Raw genomic sequence first — 20,920 nt, forward strand, 5'->3', positions numbered from 1 at the left:
ACAAAGCACCGCCACGAGGTTCTAAATCTGGCTGCTACGTATTAGTAATAGGAGCCAAGCTTGTTTTGTCTGTAGCTGAAAGCAGGTAGTCAGGAACCTTTCCGTTGGGGTCACCTAGGCTGGCCAATAATTTCCTGTAGAGGTCTGTGGCTTCTTCCGGTTGCCGCATCGGCCGGACCCGGTCGGTGGGCGGCGCTATTCCCCTTGGGGTAATACCTGGTCGGAATGGAGTTGGGGTCAGCAATTCTCGTCGATGAAAAAATCGCTCACTGTGGCAGCACTCCTTAATTCAAGGATCTCTGAGTAGCACAATCACCGAGTTGATGGCAATTACCGCCATTCTCTCATGCAGGATCAAAGACTCTGAGTCTGCACAACTTAACAGGTCATCTTCATGTTGCTTCTCATGTATCAAACCCGAGGAATAGAACCATTGGAAAAGTCCAAATTACTAAATCTAGACCTCTCGATGACTAAAGCAAGCGAGCTCGGCCGTCCTCCGTCCCCGGGCCGCGTCGACTGCGGGGGGTTGCGCAAGCAGCGAAAATTAAGTCCAGAAGCTTTCCTCAGGCAGTTAGGCAGAGAGCTGTGCTATTAGCCTAATGATTGATGCTACATGAGCTTTGGGCCCACCAGACCCTGTGGTCGAGTCGGGTCCAGTGGGCAGTTGCCCAACTTAGACTCATGTGTACACTGTAGTTTGAGTACTCGCGCGAGAAAAATGGCGCATCCGTTGCAGAAATGCTCCACTGCCTTGAATATCGGCATGCCATGTCAAATACCGATCTGTCGGATACCCCCAGCATAAGTTACGTATCCAGGAATATTCATGTACTCTATCTAGGTTATGGTAATATCTGAGAAGAATGAATTCGAATCCGAGTTATTATTCTACTGGATTTATATCGTAGCAAAGAGTGATGTCGATAGCTGGTTGTAAACCAAGACTGATGCGGAGAAGTCCAGCTGAATCCCCTCATGAAATATTCACTTATGCTCAACTATCTAAGAGCGGCATCATTCATGAATCTGATTCTGCCAACTGCGCCCATCGGAACAAGCGAGTGTATCAGCTGCGTTAGTTCCAACATTTAATTTTAACTATTAATATTGAGAAAGTACTCCGTCAGCCTTGCATGTCAAAAATAGCCAACGTACCCAAGTCTACTCTGTACATTGAGTCATATGTAGCGCTTTACATGTAAACTCTGTACAACAAAAGCAACCTCTGTAATGCGATATATCCCTTCAACAATTCAACATTGATCATCATGCTCATTCCCATTATTAATCAGCCTCTATTTGTCTCTTCGCTTTCTCCGCATTTGTCGCAATTCGGAGGCACTTCCCGTTCTCCACTTCCGTTCAATTTTCTGTGACCCCCAACCCGATCCAATTCAATTCAACCCAATCCAATCATCCAAAAGCTTCGTATCCTCAATTCATGCCCACTTGCGAATCCAATTGAAACGGTTCGCCGCCATGCAAACCGATTCCCCCCCCGAATATCCACCATTGCGATCCCGACCTTCCTGAGTGGTCCCCTCGTCTCCGAATATTCCCGACTGCTCAGTGAAGGAGTCATCGACTAATCACCGCTCGCGTTCTGTTTCATAGCCTTCAAAACCTCCTCGTTGGAGATTTCCTACTAGGTATTTTCCTCCGAAGTACTACTGCCACCAACGGGTGCTCGTGCTTTACTTCGGAATGTTTTGGGTGCCTCAGGGGTCTCCAATGCTAGTGCGGACACATAAAAACAGACTGGCACCTGTGGCCATCTTGTCTCAGTCTTCTTCATTTTTGTTTCCATCCTCTCCTCTCCACTCTTCTGCCTCTGTCGTCGCCATTGCTACTCGCCATAGAAGCAGTCTTACGTCGTCTCAGCGTTCCACAATGGCTCGATTTCCCTCCCATCAGAACCGGCCAGTCCATGCGACCCCGGCCCCATATGTGAATCATGCTGCTCCTGTGTAAGTCTCTCCGTCTGTACAAGCTAACTGGAAGGAAGTGATGCTAATTGACTCATTGTTGCTTGTATAGTGACCCAAATTACGATACTGCCAACCCTGCATACATTCGCAAATATCTCCGCACCTACGGTCTCACTCCCCCGCGCGCGGAGTCATATGAAGTTCAGAAGACGCGGTGTATGTCCCCACCACACAAACGACCTGGCGTCTGCTGGCGGGATCTAATTTGAATATAGGTCTCGCTCAATTGGCCCTCAAGCAGACTTCCATAGATAAATTCCTCTACCTTAGCACCATCCGCAAAAACAATGTCCACCTCTTTTACCGTTTGATGACAGATCATCTCAAGGTATGAGAAATAGAAACCAGTTGCAAGCAGCCGATTGAAAGACTAACGTTGACAGGAATTGACACCTTTGATTTACACACCTGTTGTTGGAGAAGCATGCCAAAAATGGTCGGAAATCTACCAGCAGCCAGAAGGTGAGTCCAGACCTTTTCGCAATTTTTTCCTGCTAATGCATCGAATCCGACGCTAACGACGTTCGTCTGCCTAGGCATGTATCTGAGCTGGGAGGACCGCGGCAATCTGGCAGCTGTCATCGCCAACTGGCCGCAGCCCAACGTCGAAATCACGTGCATCACCGATGGGTCCCGAATTCTCGGACTGGGAGATCTTGGCATCAACGGAATGGGCATTCCGATTGGTAAGCTGGCGCTGTATACTGCATGTGCGGGGATCCGTCCCGAGGCCACCCTGCCCTTGACTCTGGATCTGGGAACAAGCAACAAGGCTCTCAGGGAAGATCCGCTGTACATGGGTACTCGCCGTGACAAGATCTCTCCCGAGGAGGAACGGGAATTCATGGATGAATTGATGGCGGCTTTGACCGAGCGCTGGCCTGGGTATGTGGCTCCACCTTCCCAACTCTTTCCGATGACACCCGGACGCTAACGGAGGTAAACAGTATCGTCATTCAGTTTGAGGACTTCAAGAACCCCTTCCCCGCTTTGGAGCGGTATCGTGATGTCTACACGTGCTTCAACGATGACATCCAGGGTACAGGTGCTGTCATCCTTGGTGGTGTCATCAACGCCGTGAAGCGTTCGGGACTTCCCTGCAAGGAGCACCGCGCCGTCTTCCTTGGTGCTGGAAGTGCTGGTGTCGGTGTGGCCAAGCAGATTGTTGCATTCTTCATGCGCGAGGGCATGACGGAGGATGAGGCCCGCTCCTGCTTCTACCTGGTCGACACCAAGGGCCTTGTCACAGCTGATCGTGGTGATAAGCTGGCCGATCACAAGGTCTACTTTGCTCGTATGGACAACAACGGCCAGCAGTTCAAGACCCTCGACGAGGTGGTCGATCATGTGAAGCCGACCATCCTCATGGGTCTGTCGACCCTCGGCGGTGTCTTCACCCCAAAGATCTTGCGCAAGATGGCCGACTGGAACACTCACCCCATCATCTTCCCCCTGTCAAACCCTTCCTCCAAGTCAGAATGTGACTTTGAAAGTGCCATCACCCACACTGATGGCCGTGCCCTCTTCGCCTCCGGTTCCCCCTTCCAACCTTTCTCCTTCAAGAACTCCTCCGGAGAGACCCACACCTACTACCCGGGCCAGGGCAACAACATGTATGTCTTCCCCGGTATCGGTCTGGGAACTATCCTCTCCAAGGCGGTCAAGGTGACCGACGAGATGATCTACGCCTCCGGTGCAGCTCTCTCACAAGCTCTGACCGCCGAGGAGATCGACCTCGGTCTCCTCTACCCCGACTTGACCCGCATCCGTCAAGTCAGCATCGTCGTGGCCCGCAAGGTCATCCGCGCCGCACAGGAAGCCGGCGTGGACCGCGAGACTTCTCTGCGCACCATGGACGACGAGAACCTCGATGCATGGATCAAGGCTCGCATGTACAACCCTCACAGCGAAGTCCACGCTTTGGAGAGGGAAGTCGGCGCTCTTCTCTCGAATCTTGGACCTGCCTCTCCTGTCTTGAATGGCTATTATGAGGATCAAGGCAAAGATGCTAAGCTGTAGTTTTATTTTCTATTTCTTGTCATCCGGCATGAGACATTAACCCCTGTCTCCGCTTGACTTTTTCGGTTCTACTTTTTGGTTCTTCCTGTTTCCAGTTACGTTCCTGGTCGTCCCAGGTTGTGGAGCGCTTTGATTCTTGTTTTTCTGCTTCGACTCTTGCATTGAAGGATGCCTATGTGTTCCTCTATACCCTTTGCATCTCGCTGATAATGACTTGCTTTTGGACCATGTTTGTTGGGTTTGGGATTAGTTTCGGTACCGACGTTCTTGTCAAAAGTTGACGAGTCCAATAATTTATGTCGGTCTCATATTCTACTGTTCTCGAACTGATTGAAAAAACACAGTTTCATAAGTAGCATCTAAGTCCAACATCTTCATCTCGGTAGTGGAGACACGGAGAGATTTATAACCCGACGGTACGGACTAGGGTTAATAACTAGTCCGTCCATCGCGCCGATCTGCATGATGATTTGTCTTCGAACTGAATTATTAACATTAAGAACTAAGATGCTGAGCCAAGGTCAGGTACTGTAGCTACGTACTACTAGCTGGTGCCTATCGATTTTTCGTTCGCAACCTTTGTCTGGTTGGGAATAGACTCGACTCGACCTCGGGCGTGCTTCCATCCGCTGCCGAGCCGTTCATCTTATCTCCGGAGGAGTTACTGGTATATAGATAGTAAAAGAAATGCCTCGGTTTCAATTTTTCTCATCTGTGAGAAATCGTTTCTCGAATTGATACGAATCAATCACTATGTCTTCGTCTCTTGGTGATGCTGTCAAGCTTCCACGCGGGCTGGTCTTCCCCAACCGCCTCATCAAGGTAAGTTTTAGATGATCACGGTCACGAACATGACTGACCAGACCAGGCTGCACTGGCCGAGCAGATGGCCGGCTCAGAAAATACTCCTACACCGAAACTAATGGAAGTCTACAACCAATGGGGCAAAGGAGGATGGGGTGCCGTTCTCACGGGTATTTGCCGTTAATCCATTTCGCTTTAACCCGGACACCGCTAAGTATCCAATGCCACTGGACAGGTAACGTCCAAGTCGACGTCAACCACCTGGGCACTCCCTTCGACCCCGCCCCGCCATCGGAGTACATAGGCAAAGAGTCCAACCCGGCGCTTGTCCAGACATGGGCCAAATACGCCGAGGCCAGCCAGCAGCACGGCGTCCCCTCCATCGTGCAGATCTGCCATCCGGGCCGGCAGTCGTTGCGCAACGCAGGCAAACGCGGTATCTTCGCGTCGACGATTGCGCCGAGCGCGATCCCCATGCAGACGGGAGAGGGGCTGCTGGACCGGATCATCAGCCGGCTGGCGTTCCCTGCGCCGAGGGAGATGACGCAACAGGATATCGATACCGTGACGAAGCAGTTTGTCGATACGGCGCGGCTGGTGGCCGACGCGGGGTTTTCGGGGATCGAGCTGCATGGTGCGCATGGGTTTCTGATTGGTATGTTTCTGCCTCTTTTCCGTTTTCGAGGCGCTGTACTGATTGTAGCAGACCAGTTCTTGAACCCAAAGGTATGCTTGCTCCTCTAGAGTCAGGGCCAGGATCCAACTAACCGGACAGACGAACCTACGAACCGACGCCTACGGCGGCTCCGCCGAGAAGCGAGCCAAGTTCGTCCTCGACATCCTCTCCCAAATCCGCAAAGTCGTCCCCGCCACCTTCTGCATCGGCATCAAGTTCAACTCCGCAGACCACTCCTCCGCCTCCTTCGAAGACACCATGGCCCAGATCGGCCTGCTCGTCGACGCAGGCATCGACTTCCTCGAAGTAAGCGGCGGATCGTACGAGGACCCCCAGGTACGTGATCCATCCCACTCGCTCCACCGGAGACATCGCACTAACTACGAAAAATAGATGATGAGCACCAATTCCCAACCCCACCCCGAGAAAAGCCAGCGCACCCTCGCGCGCGAAGCCTTCTTCCTCGAATTCGCCCGCGAAACCCGCAAGCGCTTCCCGACCCTCATCCTCATGCTTACGGGCGGATTCCGCAGCCGCGCCGGCGCAGAGCACGCCCTGCGCGAGAACGCGTGCGATCTGATCGGCTTCGGGCGGCCCGCGGCCGTGGAACCGGCTTTCGCGCGCCGGCTGCTGGACGAGAGTGTGTCTGCGGAGGAAGCCGAGATGCACTTGAACAAGGTTAAGCCGCCGTTTTTGCTGCGTTGGCTGTCGAATAAGGCGGTTGGGGCGGGGTTGGAGAGTGTAAGTTTCTTTCCGTCTGTCTGGATGCTCTGATGCTAATGTTGGTTATTGTTAGTCGTACTATGTGGGGCAGATCAAGCGGATAGGTGATGGGTTGAAGACGTTTGCGCCGTCGTTGTGATGTAGATATATACCCAGACTGCTTTGCTGGCCTTTTTTTCCCCATTTTACTAGATATTATCATACAATACTAGGTAGTACTGGTGTCAATGCCACCTACTTTCTTCCGGTCATTCCATCGCAGGGAGTCCGGCTGGCTGGTTGCATGTTTCATATCAGTACGTAACCACGATCATAATATCATTCAATCCTTGGCTCTGTAGTAATGCACGTTGTCACTTACGTCCAACTGCCAGTTTACGCCTAACGCCAGGAGTTTGGTAAGATCTATGTACCAAAAGCTAATTGGGAGTGAGCAAACGTATCGATGACGTCGATCTTAAACAGACGGCAGCGGATAACCTCAGCCTGTTTTGGCGATGCCACCCGGCAAGATGATCGCATCAATTGTTACGTTATGGTTTTGCTATTTGTATATATAAGGCGGGTCTGCCGTCGACATGATCCTGTATCTTTCTCTGTTGCAATTTTAGCATACGCAACAAAGTATAGATCGTATTAGGCAAAATGACGGGTAAAAAGCACAAGGTTACAGTGGTCGGCTCGGGGAATTGGTATAGTCCATCTACTCCGTAGTTTTATTTATAGATTATTGCAGTGGCTGACGACGCAGGGGATCGACGATCGCCAAAATCCTCGCCGAAAACACTCGCGAACATCCAGTTGTCTTCGAAGAAGAGGTGCAGATGTGGGTGTTCGAGGAGGATGTGACCATCCCTGAAGACTCGCCGCACCGCGAGGCCCTGGGCGACCAGAAGCACAAGTTGACTGATGTTATCAACCGCGTCCACGAGAACGTCAAGTACCTCCCCGGGATCGCGCTGCCGAGCAACGTCGTCGCCAACCCGGACCTGCGCTCTGCCGTCAAGGAGGCCACGATCCTCGTCTTCAACCTCCCGCACCAGTTCATCGACAAGACGCTCGAGCAGATGAAGGGCCACCACCTGCCGTACGCGCGGGCCGTCTCGTGTGTCAAGGGTGTCGAGGTCGCCAACGGCCGGGTCACGCTCTTCTCGGAGTTCATCATGGAGAAGCTGGGCATCTACTGTGGATCGTTGTCCGGCGCCAACATCGCCCCGGAGGTCGCCGCCGAGGAGTTCTGCGAAACCACCATCGGCTACGACCCGCCGCCCATGGACCTCGACGCGAGGCAGGAGTTCTCCCCGGATAACCGCCACGTCATCAACAAGCAGCGCCAGCGCAAGATCTCCTCCACCTCCGCGGAACTGCGGCGCGTGCCGGACGACTACCCCTGCGTCGACGAGAAGCTGCTCCACCGCCTCTTCGAGCGTCCCTACTTCCATGTGCATGTCGTCGCCGACGTGGCGGGTGTGGCGCTATGCGGCGCGCTGAAGAACATCATCGCGCTGGCGGCCGGCTTCGTCGCGGGCAAGGGATGGGGGGAGAACTCCAAGGCGGCCATCATCCGGATCGGCATGATGGAGATGATCCGCTTCGGGCGCTTCTGGTTCCCCGACTCCGTGGACGAGAAGACCTTTACCGAGGAGAGCGCGGGCGTTGCGGATCTGGTCGCCTCGTGCTCGGCTGGGCGCAATTTCCGGTCTGCGAAGCATTCCGTTGAGAAGGGGGTGAGCGTCGACGAGATCGAACAGTCGGAGCTGAACGGGCAGAAGCTGCAGGGGACGTCGACTGCTCGCGCCGTGTGCGATTTTCTGTCGACGCATGGCAAGTTGGACGACTTTCCGTTGTTCAATGCGGTCAATCGTAAGTCTCATACAATAGCATACCGGAGGGTAAAGCCAGTGCTGACCAAGATAGGCATCCTTGATGGTAAAGTCAGTGTGGATGAGCTGCCAAAATTGTTGAAGTAATCTGGAAATGTATATGCCGTAATGACCATAGATAATAGACCCTATCTTCATGAGTGCACCACGCCAGTAGTTATGGCTGTAGGAATGACCCCTATATAGGGCAATGCAATCGTTCATGGCGATTGCAATAGGCGCTTAGCTGGTGGAAAAGACTTTAAGCTTCATGGAACGCTTGTGCAAATCCAGATTCGGTCACATATCTCTAGGTTCTTTACCACAAGAAAGCTAAAGTGGATCAAATGGCGCGATAGTATCACCACCCCAGAGGTTCCCCGACAACCCCTCGAGAGTTTCAAAGTCCGGCATCCAGAACGGACAATCCTCCTCAAGGTCGATCCAAGGTGCAAGCTGGAATGCCATCCGCACTCCATGATCGTGAGCAGGCGGATTCGGCGACCCCGCTGTGTTGGGATCAGTTGCCGGGTACTCCTTGAACGTGCCAGGCGTGGTACTTTGGAGGTTGCGATTTACACCACCATGCTGCGCAGTCATCAGCTCCGCCATGCCGACTTTCTTGGCCGCCTCGCTGTTGCCCTCGAGTTTCTCCATTGCGGCGTTGACGAGCATCTCGAACGCGTCGCGGTACTTCTTCACCCACGTCGCTCGTTCGCCCATGACGAAGAGGACGGTCGAGCAGGCGCGGATGTCGTTGCTCATCTGTACGGACCACACTTGGTCCGTGTGTGTCCACAGGGCGTACAACAGAGTGATGCCGGCCATGAAGACCGTCTGGACGGCGAGGAAGGAATGCCCGTACTCAAGCGTCTGGTGGAGCCGCTTGTGGGTCTGGCAGATATCACCAGCTGCGCGAAGGCAGATGTGGTAGTATGGGTCCGAGAGGGGCAGGGAGGGCAGGAATGGCTGGATGAGGAGTCGAAGAGCGCGGTTGTAGTGCAGCATGGGATAGTCTAGATCAGACCCGCTGAAACGCTGCACGGCAGATCTCTTCCACTCCTCCAGCTCGATGAAGAGACGGTCCATCTTGGAGCGGAGGGTGTGTAGTGGCCTGTCCGCGCGGTAGATCTTGTGCTGGATCCTCGAGTCAATCCGGCGTAGCTCGAACAGGTAGATCGCGAACGTTAGGGAAGTGATCCTGTCGGTCCGGGGAGGGGCGGTCAGTATAGCGGGGTCTTGGACGTCGTCATCCACGTCCACCGGCAAGGGGAGGTCAATTTGACGGTCTGCGATGCTAAAGGGTCGACCAAGAGACATCGAGATGACCCTCTCGAGATAGTAGATTGTCCAGAAAAGTCGGCGCCGCATCTGCGCGGTCCACGGATCCAGATTGATCTCGTTCGCTTTCCTGTGCAGGCCGAGGTCAATAGCGGTGCGCATGGCGAGCCCGATTATGTACCAGAGGCCATGGCTTGATGCTGAGCGAAGGTGATATACTACCAGCAGAGTCATTGCCTCTATGTTTTCGATAGATCGTACTTCACACATAGAAGGAACCTGTTGTAGAGCAGTGATGTAGTATCGCTAAACAAGGTTAGAGACCTGATGAGAGAAGAATGCCGCGGTAGACATACCTCTGGAGGCACGTATGTGTATTTCTCGCTGAGTCGAATCGTCGTCGCCCCAATCGCATACACCAGGTACAGCTTGAACAAGCCAAATCTATCTGCCTTGGTGAGCTCTTCCCGTTTGGTTTTGGTCAACCGCCATCGAGCTCCATGGAGCTTCCACAGCTCTGCACGATCAAGGAACGGATAGCGCACATGCAGCCTGGTCAGGTACGCATGTAAAATCCGCGTTCCCATCTCATCGTTCGGAGGTTCGGTACTTTTGACCAGCAGCTCCTCCATCCGCCGCGGTCGTGGCTGGTCAGGGACATTCTGACTCCCACTGGACGGTTGGGGAGGCAGACCTGTAGAAGTGACCGCCTGACCAGCAGTAGGCCCACCACTACCCCGTGAAGAGGCCTGATCAATATGAAATGGTGCGAGAACTTGGTTCCAAACAGTTGCCTGAACCATTTCGCTGAGGTTGGCGGCTAGCGAGAGCCCGGAGCTTGAGCCTACATAGGCGGGGGCTTCTGCGGAGTTAAGCGCGAGGAAGCCAACAAGCTCCCCAACAGTGTTGTTGTTCAAGTTTGAAGTAGACGAAGGTTGCACGGTCTCCTGGATCTGAGGAGACAAAAGTGCGGCAACTGGATGACCGGCGTTGCTGCTGGCATTGTTTAGAGGTCTCGCTTCCAGCTGGGATTCAAGATAAGCAATGCGTTCTTCCAGCGCGCGGGTATAGCTTTATGAAATCAGTGCTCCGAATAATTATCGTCAGAAAGAGCAAAGAAGGTCCGGCTGCCTGGTGCTCAACAGAACAAGATGACTCACTCGTTAGATTGACCCCTTTCCTGTCGAAGAACCGTCAATTTATCGCATGAAGCTCCAGCTTTGCGGCAGTTCGAGCAGGCTGGATAATCATTATCGCACTATATCGCTCAGCTTGATGATAGACCAAACCTGGTAGACAACGACTGACCTTTTGCTTCCTGGTTTTGCAGCGCGTACATGACGTTCTTACGCGCTTTCGCCGGTTGTGATCTTTTGAGTGGAAAGTCACCTCTGAGTTTGATACTTGCTCAGGGATATCCATCTTGACAGATTATACGGATAGACATCTTCTCTGTTGCTGATTGAATAACACCACTGGTGTCAGATCGATGTCAAGTGGATGCTCGCTCAGTTGACGAAGTCATCAATAGACCGTGTACGATGCCAAGACGTGGTAACTGGACTGGTTCGGCATATGCCCATTCTCTTGATTGATTAAATGCTTTGCTCGGATACGATAGTAGATATGCCTATTAATTATGAGATATAATCAGTGATGGCAAATCATGAAATAACTTTTTCATCAGGTTTTCTATGTACTGCTAAAATGGTATCTAGTCAAGTTCAACAAACGCCGCTAATGCTAATGTCAAGAACTATTGAAGATGAGGTTAAAGCCATCCAAAGATCACTGTGCTCTACGATGCGACTCTTAGTATTTCCAGCCCAGCCACGTTGGCCTATCGACTGTTGCTGCCGTCCGCTTCATGACCCTGGGTCTTGTTGGACTTCTCAGAAGGCTGAGTGGGAGGAGCTTCTTCGTCTGACTTCTGTTGTGCAGCGTTCCGTTCTTCCTCCTCCTCCCCTGGTTCCTTCGGCCGTTCGAGACCGCGATCGCGGATGAAGAGACAAGCTGCAAAACACAATCCAATCACAGGGACCTGTAGGATGAAGACGCCTCTTGAGGCCTTTGCATACGCATCGAGTATTTGTGACCAATCAGAAGCGGATATGCCCGACGGCGAGGGAAGAGAGTACGTCGAGTGAGCCAGGTACTGGTATCCATTCGGTAGGTTTGATCGGAGTGTTGCTTGCAAGATAGCAGCGGAGACGGCCAGTCCACAAGCACCTCCGAGACAACGGAAGAAATTTCGATCTGAGATTACTACCGCTCGGTGAGACTTGGTACAGTGAGCTTGAAAAGCGATCAGAGTTGGCTGAAAAGTCCATCCGATACCGATACCGGTAATAGCGACAATGACAGCGATCACTGCGTGATGTGTATGGCGATCGAAAAGCAGCATCAGACCAGCGCCCCTAATAATTCAAGCCGATGGGTTAGAATCCACGCGTGGAGGCAAGATCTCTAATCTCGAAGAAGTCTCACAGAGTCCAGAGGCCGAAACCAGCCCATATCACCTCTCCGTACCGTTTGGTTCGAGAAATATATTGACCAGATGCGATGGATGCAAGAGCCTGGCAACCAACCATGGGAGCAGTCATAGCGGCAGAAGCTATCGGAGACCACCCTCGTGCGTTTTGATAGTACAGTGGCAGATAATAGAGGTACGATTGATACACGGCGCCAAGGAGAAAGCTCTGTAAGAACAAAGCACACAGAACTTTGTTCTTGAAGAATACCACTGTCCAACAGGTCAGCTCGTCTTGAATTAACAAATGGCACGAGTTGTAACGCACCTGGAAGCATTGGCAGGGAGGCCACTTTCCATTCGATGAAGACGAACGCAACCAATGAGCACGCTCCAATAACAAGCATACTGATCACCATTGCAGAATCCCACTGAAAGTAGGAGCCACCACCTGATATGGGTATAAGCAAAAAGATGATCCCAATGGATGAGGCAATGATGCCGTAGAAGTCGATCTTGCTCAGGTTCTTCCACACGCCATCCTTACAGGCGTTATTTGGGATCAGGAAAAAGCCAACGACGATGGAGCATGCTGCGAGCGGGGATATGAGCCAGAAGAAGCCTCGCCAGGTGGAATTCATGACGAAAGCTGCCGCAATAAACGGGCCGATCACATTGCCCAGTCCCAGCGATGCTCCTAGAATCCCTTGATATTTTCCGCGGTCTTCAAGGGTCACAATATCAGATACGATAATCATAGTCAGCGAACCGACGCCACCTCCTGCAATACCGGCAAGTCCTCGGAAGACATAAAACATTGCTGCATTCTGCGAGAGGCCACAGAGCAAATCGGCGATGCACAGCAGAGCAAGTGCTGATAAGTACACAATCTTCCGACCAAAGATATCAGAGAGACGTCCGTAAAGCACACTGAACATGGTGTTTGCGATCAGCGACGAGGTACCCGCCCAGGAAATGGTATTTTCCGCATCGAGGTCTTTGGCAATTGTGGGAAGTGTGACGCTGATGCCATTTTGATCCACAAACGTGATAAGGAGAGATACAGCAAGACCAGAGAAGACTACCAACAACTGTACGATTGGTAGAATGTTCATCTGGTCATGCAAGGCCTTTTCGGCGGCCTGTTGTCGATTCATGTTTGTGCGCCTCTGGGGTCTAGCTTGTGGTATTGAGAAATCGCTCTGCTATTGACAGTTGAAGATAGGTAATGACCATAAGCTGCGTCTTGAGATAGGTTTTCCACCAGCGCAAGTTTGTCAACAGGATTTTGGTCAATCACTTTATGGCGGATAAGTCAGATATGTACATCGATTTCGGCGCTTTGCACAGAAAGCAACCGCGGATAATATCATCTCAAATGTGAGTTGGCATGTACAAATATGAAATTTTTTCCATCGCACTGTCCAATGGACGGTCGATCATGAGTGACCTCTCATGACGGTCACAACCCAATTCAAGCAGACGGAGCCTTTATCCCGCATCAGTGCCGGATTCTTTCCCGACAGAGTCATGGTCGGTGTCAGAAAAGGACATTTTCAGGTAATATCAATAGGAGATTGGCAGACCGGACTAATTCCGCGTCATAGCTGAATGACTGTTGGTGCACACTGAAAACGGATGTGGAGACATGTCGTCGGCATCTGCCGTTAGTTACTTCGGACGTCCGATGGAAGCAGTGCCGGATTCCGCGCAGTGATTTGGCTGTCGAACGTATCGAATGTGGAGTGTCTCAATAGAAGGCCTGCCTGGTACCGCTGGATAGATGGAGAACTTCTATATTTGGTCCACAGTCGCAAGTAGACAGCTCAGACACATTATCAACCTTCTCCGACCACGGATGGTCATATATCTATTACGTCACGTGACACACCAGCCATTCTCAATAAACGTGTACTTCCGGTGTCGCAAATATAAGCGGATTTTATGATAATGCATATATACGGTGGTTCTCACCTTTAAATACAGGTACGACATTTCTCCGTGTCATGTCATGGAAACAGAGTAACTGCGGCGAAGTATCCACAGAACCGAGGCCTGTGAATCTCAATCATCATTCATGACTCCTCCTGTGCAACAGGGGTTTTCATTGAGGAACAATAAACAGAATGTCTGGATTCTCTTAGGTCCAGATCTGGCCGGCATAGATCGTAAGTTCGTGACAATTTCGAGGTCAGTGTGTCAACTTTGACGCCCCGATTCAGGGAGATGTGTGTACGCACACAGAGAGCTGTACGGTCCGAGAATCTTCTTGGATGAGGATTATAGTTTTTGGCAGTCAGGTAGATTTTCCCAGACATGGTCATGTATGTGTGGGTGGAATTGAAACCGGGAGGCTCCCCGGCTGCCATAGCGGCTGTATGCCTCGTGCGTTGACTGAAGGAGCTTCCACATATTCATTAGTCTGGGCCACACGTTCAACACCGCTGGCACCTGCCTGCATTGAAGAACTTGTAGTTCTGCCGGCAGTGCCCTGGTTGGTTACGTTATTTGAAGGCAAGTACGCCCCAGCAGTCAAATTCCCCTGATTTGGGATAAAGCTTTGATTCAAAGCTCCACAAGCAGTACAGGTGAACTCGATCTTGAAGTTGGTCAATATCATCTGTGGCGCAGAAGGATGTCCACTATTGCGTGGCTCTTGGGGAGATTGAGACGGCCCCGGTTGTGGTGCAGACAGTACTGTAGGTGCCGATAGTATGTAATCTGACTGCTGCTCATCAGTCGTGCGCAACCCATCGTTGAGCGCAATCTGCTCCTGCGGTTGTGCCCCGGGTGGAAGTTGTACTTGGGATGAACCATGCACTGGTTGCGAACGTTGTGATGGAAGCTGTGGCTGCACAGCATCGCGAGTAAGCTCTGCCGGTTGCGGAGATCCACTACTCGGGTCATCGGACAGCTCGATGGGTCGCTTTTCCAGGAATCCCGGCTGATGAACATTGTCGGGAATCCATCTTTGCTCGGAGATGGCACTGTAAATTGAGCCATTGACCGACGGCGTCGCGTGAACTTGGGGGCCTGGATGGTCATCCCCGTTCAAACCGCGACCCCGTGTTTCTTCATTATGGTGATGTGGTAGCCTGGGTTGTAATTTGGTGAGCGCTCGGTGCGCTTGCCTTATGGATATGTCATATCCATGATACCGCTTGACCGCATCCACAACATCTTGTCCCTTGATCTTGTGACTCAGGTCAAACAACTTTGGTATCTCGTTCAGTAAGAACCGCACATGCGAAGCCTCGGACCGGGCCGGAGTTGTTCCTGGGGATGCCGCATGGCGTCGACAGCTATGGCTATCTTGAAGGCTCGTAATGTAGGTCTCGTTTTTGTTTGCACGACAGACAACGCGGAAGTAGCAATTGGCAGACGATCGACAGCCTATGACAACGCTTTTCTTGTTGCTCCGAGTCACGCGAAGTTCCCAATGCTGTCTGACTGATATGCTGCGCACAACTGACTTGAACTCTTCCAGCGAGACGAATTGTTGGCCCACATGGAGCCCCGAGTACATCTCCGTCATGACAGCGGTCGATTACACCGTACAGCCGGGACAGGAGTGTGGTCGCACGTGTCGTATTCCATCAGTGGTTCATCTGGACGTCGTGAAGGCCAAGCGCTTTCTGGAAGGCCATACCAACTGAGCTGAGCATTGTCCCCACACGAAGACACGCCTCTTTGGCCGATCACTGGGAGCTTGTATGCTTGACCAAGAAAATAACACATGTAGAATTTGGCATTACTGCGATGGGATAGTGATCTGGGATAGTACGCGCAAGAAGAGCACTGGTAAGCCGTTGCTTTTGCCCAGAAGTACCTCTGGGGTAGTCTGAAAAATGCCGATAAGGAGACGGTTGTGAACCACAACATCGGGCGCATGCCGAAAGGTCAAGCTGTGCCGCTTTTAGCTGCTTCTCCGACCGCTCACATCGGCCTTTCCTGTAACACCTTCATAGCGACGAGCGGGACACTCTTCGGTTGTGGTTAATTTGCTGCATTCAATACTGATCACAGCTCTCCATTACAAGATCTAACAGGATGGCATCGTACGGCTTGCTTGATCAACCGGAGGAAGGTTGGTGTCATCGTTCTTCAACCTCATTTCCTTCCACACTAAATTTCGCATCCAGATAACCTACACAAGTTACGCCTTTTGAATGTCGAAGAGAAACCCTTCAAGCGTATATCAAAACGACTCCTTAATCCAACTTCCCTCGTGATTTCCAATGCGACAATCCTTCCTACCCCGCCGCCTGACGAAACAGACGAGACCGCTACAACAGCAGCAGAAGCTGAGAAACAGAAAAGGCTGGATGAATGGCGCAATTTCCGAGAGGACGTGATTCTAGATTTTGCTTCGTTTGAAGGCAGTATCGCACGCATTCAATTTCTCCTTACGAGCAACGAGCGAGAACGCGAGCGGTATGCCGCCGAAAAGCTTCGGATTTTGTCCACAATGCAGGCCGTTCGCGAAAACACGGCAGACCTACGGGTGCAACTTGAGGAAGCTCAACGATTACTAGCATTACGGAAAAGCTATGATGATCTGGCCGAGAAGATCACAAGCAACAGGCTTCTAAAGCCACGCGAAGATCAGCAGACGAACCTACAGAAGCTCCAAGCAGAAATTGCGGATCTCGAGAATGAAAGCAAGGAATATGCCAAGACATGGGCCGAGCGGCGGGAACAGTTTGGCCGCATTGTAGAAGAGGGCATGCAACTTCGGCGTCTCATTCGCGATGAGAAGGAGGAGGTGGAGCGCAGAGAAGGCATGCAAGAAGGCGAAGACGGAGATGAAGGGGACGTTCCTTCGAAAGGCAAATCTAGCGGAGCCAATACACCTCGACCGGAGTCAGAGACTGTGACTCCCTCTCAGCATAGCCAGGATGAGGCGGGTCGATCTTCAGCTGGTTTGCACGCAGAGAGAACGTCTGCGACAACAGGGGCAGCGTCTCCCTTGCGACATGTATCCACCGCTGACCAAGAGGATACCAACATGGATGAAGGTGAAGTGACCGGAGAGGAGGGGTCAGAGCGGCCCGACGAATTGGAAGAAGGAGAGGCTGAACCGGATGATCGAACTGCTGACAGAATGGACACTACGTGAGTCTAAAACTAAGTTGGGATTCATGTAGCATGGAGTTAGGCTGGAAGCGTTCATGTTTTCGTCAAAATTGTCTTATTATACACCATATTTGTCTCTCGACTGGTCAGTTTAGTCCTGCCTGATGGAGGCAGCACAATCTCGAAAACCACTGCATTGCGAGAATTCGTACTCATCGCATCTAGGCGATTTCCCTTTTGGCCGTCTTGGCCTTTGCGATGGCCTCCTTGCCAGCAGTGATCTGCTCTACATTGCTCTCGGGGCCTTTCTTTCCCTCCTCGGCCTGTCGGATGTCAGTAATAGCCAGACTGCCGCAATCACATACACGACTCACCAGAAGGCTCTCGAGCTTCGCTACTGCCTCATCGATCTTTTGCTTCAAACTGGGCAAAACCTTCTTGGTCTCTTCAAGTGCAAGGCGCTGCATGACTGTCAGAATCCAGGAGATGTCTTTACTCTGGTGAGACCCACCTCCTGCTTCAGCATGTATTCTCGGTTCTCGTCCTCGCCAGCCTGCTGAGACTCCAGCTTTTGGATTCTTTCCGTCTGTTGCTGGAGCTCGCGGTGGTAGGACGCCTCTTCCTTCACCAGACGTTCAACAGAGGATGTAGCAATTTCTAGTTGAGAGCGTGGTGCCATATTGACGATTTGGTCTATATAACTTGTCAGTAATCTAGCATCTAACCAAAGCTTCTATTGAAATAGGCGGGCAAAGATATTTCAGATGATGTCATGCAAGTAACATATTTAAAATCCAATTGCTTCCCGGGTGCTCGACATGTGCAAGAGCTACAGCGAATCTGTCCGCAGACAATGCGCATATAATCATTGAAAGGCTGTGACCCTTTGCCTAGTCCAAGATGCAATGGTGCGCCCGCCGTCGAGGGTCTTGAAATATATGGCTCGAAATTCCGCAGAGGGGTGAATTCAAATATCGGGAACGAGATCAACATACCTTCTGCCTGATATTTGTGCTTGATGAAGATAGATCTCCCGCAGCTCAAGGAGTAACTAACGATAGGACTTTGTTAAGCTATAGAAGGTGATTCAAGGTAATCGTAGCCTTCCCATGCCCCTCCATCGCTATGATGCTATCAAAACAGCTAGTTTGCAGTGTTTGTTTGAAGGGGAATCACGTGGGATGCTTGTGGTATATATCTACGACCGAGCGATATCACCTTTCGACATTATTAGCTGTCTGCAGTGAGAGCCAGATGACGCTTCATGCAAGCAACGCCATGTACCTGCAGATCAAAATGCAATTGCTTCTGGTAGCATTGATGCCTCTGAACTCGAGTCATCAGCCCTTAACCTAACATAACTGCTTGACATAAGAGATGGCACGCTATAAACACTTAGGGGAGGCTCAGTCTGCCTCAAGTGCTGGAACCTACAGACTGTATCTTTGCCAATAAGCACATTCAGATGAAGCTGCTCTGTTACCCACGTGCAGGCGTTCAGATGCCATAGCCTCCTGCACTTGGCCAAGACGTTGCCCGATCCGTTGTTTATCCACATGACCACAGCGAGGTCAAGATAGGCGAGTTCGACGAGAATCAGCCACAAACACAGCCTATAGAAGATTTAGGGCGCCATGATAGAATAGTATTTTGGTACTCTTCACTGAGATCTTTTTCTTCAAGGTGTGGCAGCGCCTAGCGTGGAACACATACGAGGCTACCTTGTGGCTTTTCGCGCCTGATTTCCGTAATGAAGTCAACATATGGAGCTGAAACTTCGTCGACTGTGACTCAAGCGGCTGTTGGAGCGCCCTATAGTAAAAGCCTGGCAGGGCTGACTGGGACAGCTGTTAGAGCTTAGAAGACCCTTCATGGGCATATAAGCCTGCATTCTCCGCCAAAGACCATATCGTAGATGCTTTCTCGATATCGAGGAATTTCTGATTATATCAGTATTTTTCGCAAGTTGAACTTTGCTTGCCACCCATATCTCCCCTACTTTCTATATCTCCCTGATATTCTTGACTCTAGACGGCTCCCAAGATGCGGTGTGTGGCAATGACGGTTCCCACTCGTAGCAGAGATGCTCATCATCTTTCTCCAGATACGCGATCTCTCAACCAAGCGAATATCTCGTGCTTACGGGTGCTGGGATCGACGATATACGGATATGCAAGAAAGCCATTGTCATGCCATGGCAGCGAGTGTGTATTTCTCAAGCATCGGTTAAGGTGTTGAAGTAGCTGACTTCTCGTTCTACAACAAGTGCGCGAGGATCTCTGTCGCGCCTTTCGACTTCTCCCTCAACCTCCAAGCCATGACTACTGAAAAGCTGCAGTTCTCGCTACCCGCCGTCTTTACAATCGGCCCCGACAACGAAGCCGAGGCCCTAAAGAAATATGCGTTGCTTCTGTCTGGCAGCACCTCCGAGGCAGATTTGGCTAAGGCCAAGGATCTGACGAACCCAACAAGACGAAATCATGTCCAAGACATTGTCAAGGGTATCATTGAAGGCGAGACTCGCGTAATCGTCTCCAGCATGACTATGGAAGAGATATTCAAGGAGAGACAGGTTTTCAAGACAAAGGGTCTGTGTTTGGTATTGAGTACGAATCTTGAACTTGCTGACGTGATACTGAACAGTCATTCGAAACGTCCAGAGCGAGCTTGAACAGTTTGGACTGAAAATGTACGTTTGGCATATTGGGTTCTTGTTAGCACGCTGGCTTATGCATCTTATAGTTATAACGCCAACGTGAAGGAGCTCCAGGATACGCCAGGCAGCGAGTACTTCGCCTTCCTTAGCCGTAAAGCTCATGAAGGAGCCCTCAATCAGGCCAAGATTGATGTGGCTGAGGCACGAATGAGGGGAGAAATCGGTGAGGCCGAAAAGAAAGGACGAGCGAAACAGGAGATCTCGAAGATCGATGCCGACACTGCAGTTTTGGAGGCGAAGCGGAAGGCCGAAAAGGCCAAGGCAGACTCTGAGCTCATGAACCGTCAGACCGAGCTAGATAAGAGCGTTCGGCTTGCCAAAATTGCAGCCCAACGTCAAGCAGAAGTAAGGGACGCAGAGCTGCAGAAACAGGTTGAGTCCAAGCGTGCAGAAACAGAGCTCGAACGCCTACGAGCCGTGGAAGTCACGAAAAGCAAGGTTGCACGAGAATCTGCTCAAGAAAATGCAGACGCTTCCTTCTATACAAAACAGAAAGCCGCAGATGCACAGCTTTACAGGCAAAAGATGGAAGCCGATGCGACCTGTACGTTTTTTGGAGTTACGTTTCCCTGCCTTTTTCATTTGCACTGATGATGTCAGATTATCGCCAGAGCAAAGACGCAGACGCCGCTTTTTATCAGCAGAAGCGCGAGGCAGAAGGAATTCTAGAGACGGCCAAAGCATATGGCGCGCTCGTCGATGTTCTCGGTGGCCTCAGGCTTTCCTGCAGTATAGGATGCTGGAGACCGGCACTTACGAGAAGCTGGCTCAGGCAAACGGTCTCGCTATTCAAGATCTTAAACCCAGGATCACTACATGGAACACTGGTGAGTAATACCCGCTTCATCCTCCTCCGCGATAATGGCATTGTAACATCCCTCCAGGGAATGGGTCCAGCTCCAATGACACGATGGGCCCAATCAGGGACATTATGCAGAGTCTTCCGCCGCTTTTCAGCACAATCCATGAACAGACTGGCATTTCACCGCCGACTTGGTTGGCTCAGATGCCCTCCGGTCAGCAAAATTAGTCGTGAGCAGACTAGAAACTTGGTGAACGTGGTCAGACTGACGGGATTTCCGCTTGCCAAAGGAGATTGGGTTGCTTTATAGAAGGTCACACATCGCTGCCGTTGCTTTGTTCTCGGAATTTTTGTCCTTTCTTATAGCATCATGCATTCGCAGCCTTTAAATAGATATGGATTCATCTTGAGTAGGCAACTCTTGTCCACCTTGCTTCAAAGTATCTTGTGATATATTGAGCATTAGCCAGTCATGTGGCAGTTCCACAAATATATCCACA

General features: G+C 51.3%; 9 protein-coding genes across 9 annotated transcripts; 5 read left to right on the forward strand and 4 right to left on the reverse strand.

Moving 5' to 3' along the window:
• Positions 1 to 1,893: 1,893 nt before the first annotated feature.
• Aspvir_000982 (NAD-dependent malic enzyme) lies at positions 1,894 to 4,010 on the forward strand (the record flags this gene model as incomplete). Its single annotated transcript, XM_043266113.1, has 6 exons — positions 1,894 to 1,970; positions 2,041 to 2,147; positions 2,207 to 2,319; positions 2,375 to 2,453; positions 2,528 to 2,876; positions 2,939 to 4,010. The coding sequence occupies 6 exons, from the start codon at positions 1,894 to 1,896 to the stop codon at positions 4,008 to 4,010; spliced, it is 1,797 nt and encodes a 598-aa protein (XP_043122048.1).
• Positions 4,011 to 4,763: 753 nt separating this feature from the next.
• Positions 4,764 to 6,352, forward strand: Aspvir_000983 (NADH:flavin oxidoreductase/NADH oxidase family protein; the record flags this gene model as incomplete). Its single annotated transcript, XM_043266114.1, has 7 exons — positions 4,764 to 4,832; positions 4,879 to 4,984; positions 5,050 to 5,469; positions 5,521 to 5,540; positions 5,590 to 5,826; positions 5,884 to 6,231; positions 6,287 to 6,352. The coding sequence occupies 7 exons, from the start codon at positions 4,764 to 4,766 to the stop codon at positions 6,350 to 6,352; spliced, it is 1,266 nt and encodes a 421-aa protein (XP_043122049.1).
• A 506-nt stretch (positions 6,353 to 6,858) lies between these two features.
• On the forward strand, positions 6,859 to 8,183 carry Aspvir_000984 (glycerol-3-phosphate dehydrogenase family protein; the record flags this gene model as incomplete). Its single annotated transcript, XM_043266115.1, has 3 exons — positions 6,859 to 6,905; positions 6,965 to 8,076; positions 8,131 to 8,183. The coding sequence occupies 3 exons, from the start codon at positions 6,859 to 6,861 to the stop codon at positions 8,181 to 8,183; spliced, it is 1,212 nt and encodes a 403-aa protein (XP_043122050.1).
• A 225-nt stretch (positions 8,184 to 8,408) lies between these two features.
• On the reverse strand, positions 8,409 to 10,778 carry Aspvir_000985 (putative C6 transcription factor; the record flags this gene model as incomplete). Its single annotated transcript, XM_043266116.1, has 4 exons — positions 8,409 to 9,662; positions 9,713 to 10,427; positions 10,517 to 10,614; positions 10,665 to 10,778. The coding sequence occupies 4 exons, from the start codon at positions 10,776 to 10,778 to the stop codon at positions 8,409 to 8,411; spliced, it is 2,181 nt and encodes a 726-aa protein (XP_043122051.1).
• Positions 10,779 to 11,196: 418 nt separating this feature from the next.
• Aspvir_000986 (putative MFS transporter) lies at positions 11,197 to 12,983 on the reverse strand (the record flags this gene model as incomplete). Its single annotated transcript, XM_043266117.1, has 3 exons — positions 11,197 to 11,773; positions 11,844 to 12,099; positions 12,155 to 12,983. The coding sequence occupies 3 exons, from the start codon at positions 12,981 to 12,983 to the stop codon at positions 11,197 to 11,199; spliced, it is 1,662 nt and encodes a 553-aa protein (XP_043122052.1).
• A 1,163-nt stretch (positions 12,984 to 14,146) lies between these two features.
• Aspvir_000987 (uncharacterized protein) lies at positions 14,147 to 15,361 on the reverse strand (the record flags this gene model as incomplete). Its single annotated transcript, XM_043266118.1, has 1 exon — positions 14,147 to 15,361. One exon carries the CDS (start codon positions 15,359 to 15,361, stop codon positions 14,147 to 14,149), a length of 1,215 nt encoding a protein of 404 aa, XP_043122053.1.
• A 515-nt stretch (positions 15,362 to 15,876) lies between these two features.
• On the forward strand, positions 15,877 to 16,945 carry Aspvir_000988 (uncharacterized protein; the record flags this gene model as incomplete). Its single annotated transcript, XM_043266119.1, has 2 exons — positions 15,877 to 15,913; positions 15,969 to 16,945. The coding sequence occupies 2 exons, from the start codon at positions 15,877 to 15,879 to the stop codon at positions 16,943 to 16,945; spliced, it is 1,014 nt and encodes a 337-aa protein (XP_043122054.1).
• Positions 16,946 to 17,123: 178 nt separating this feature from the next.
• Aspvir_000989 (putative tubulin-specific chaperone Rbl2) lies at positions 17,124 to 17,581 on the reverse strand (the record flags this gene model as incomplete). Its single annotated transcript, XM_043266120.1, has 3 exons — positions 17,124 to 17,225; positions 17,277 to 17,363; positions 17,414 to 17,581. 3 exons carry the CDS (start codon positions 17,579 to 17,581, stop codon positions 17,124 to 17,126), a joined length of 357 nt encoding a protein of 118 aa, XP_043122055.1.
• Positions 17,582 to 18,945: 1,364 nt separating this feature from the next.
• Aspvir_000990 (flotillin domain protein) lies at positions 18,946 to 20,648 on the forward strand (the record flags this gene model as incomplete). The annotated part of the gene is made up of 8 exons (XM_043266121.1): positions 18,946 to 18,950; positions 19,007 to 19,106; positions 19,169 to 19,490; positions 19,546 to 19,591; positions 19,645 to 20,162; positions 20,219 to 20,319; positions 20,349 to 20,445; positions 20,503 to 20,648. 8 exons carry the CDS (start codon positions 18,946 to 18,948, stop codon positions 20,646 to 20,648), a joined length of 1,335 nt encoding a protein of 444 aa, XP_043122056.1.
• Positions 20,649 to 20,920: the final 272 nt, after the last annotated feature.

Source organism: Aspergillus viridinutans, assembly GCF_018404265.1.
Source record: "Aspergillus viridinutans IFM 47045 DNA, scaffold_1, whole genome shotgun sequence".
NCBI lineage: Eukaryota > Fungi > Ascomycota > Eurotiomycetes > Eurotiales > Aspergillaceae > Aspergillus > Aspergillus viridinutans.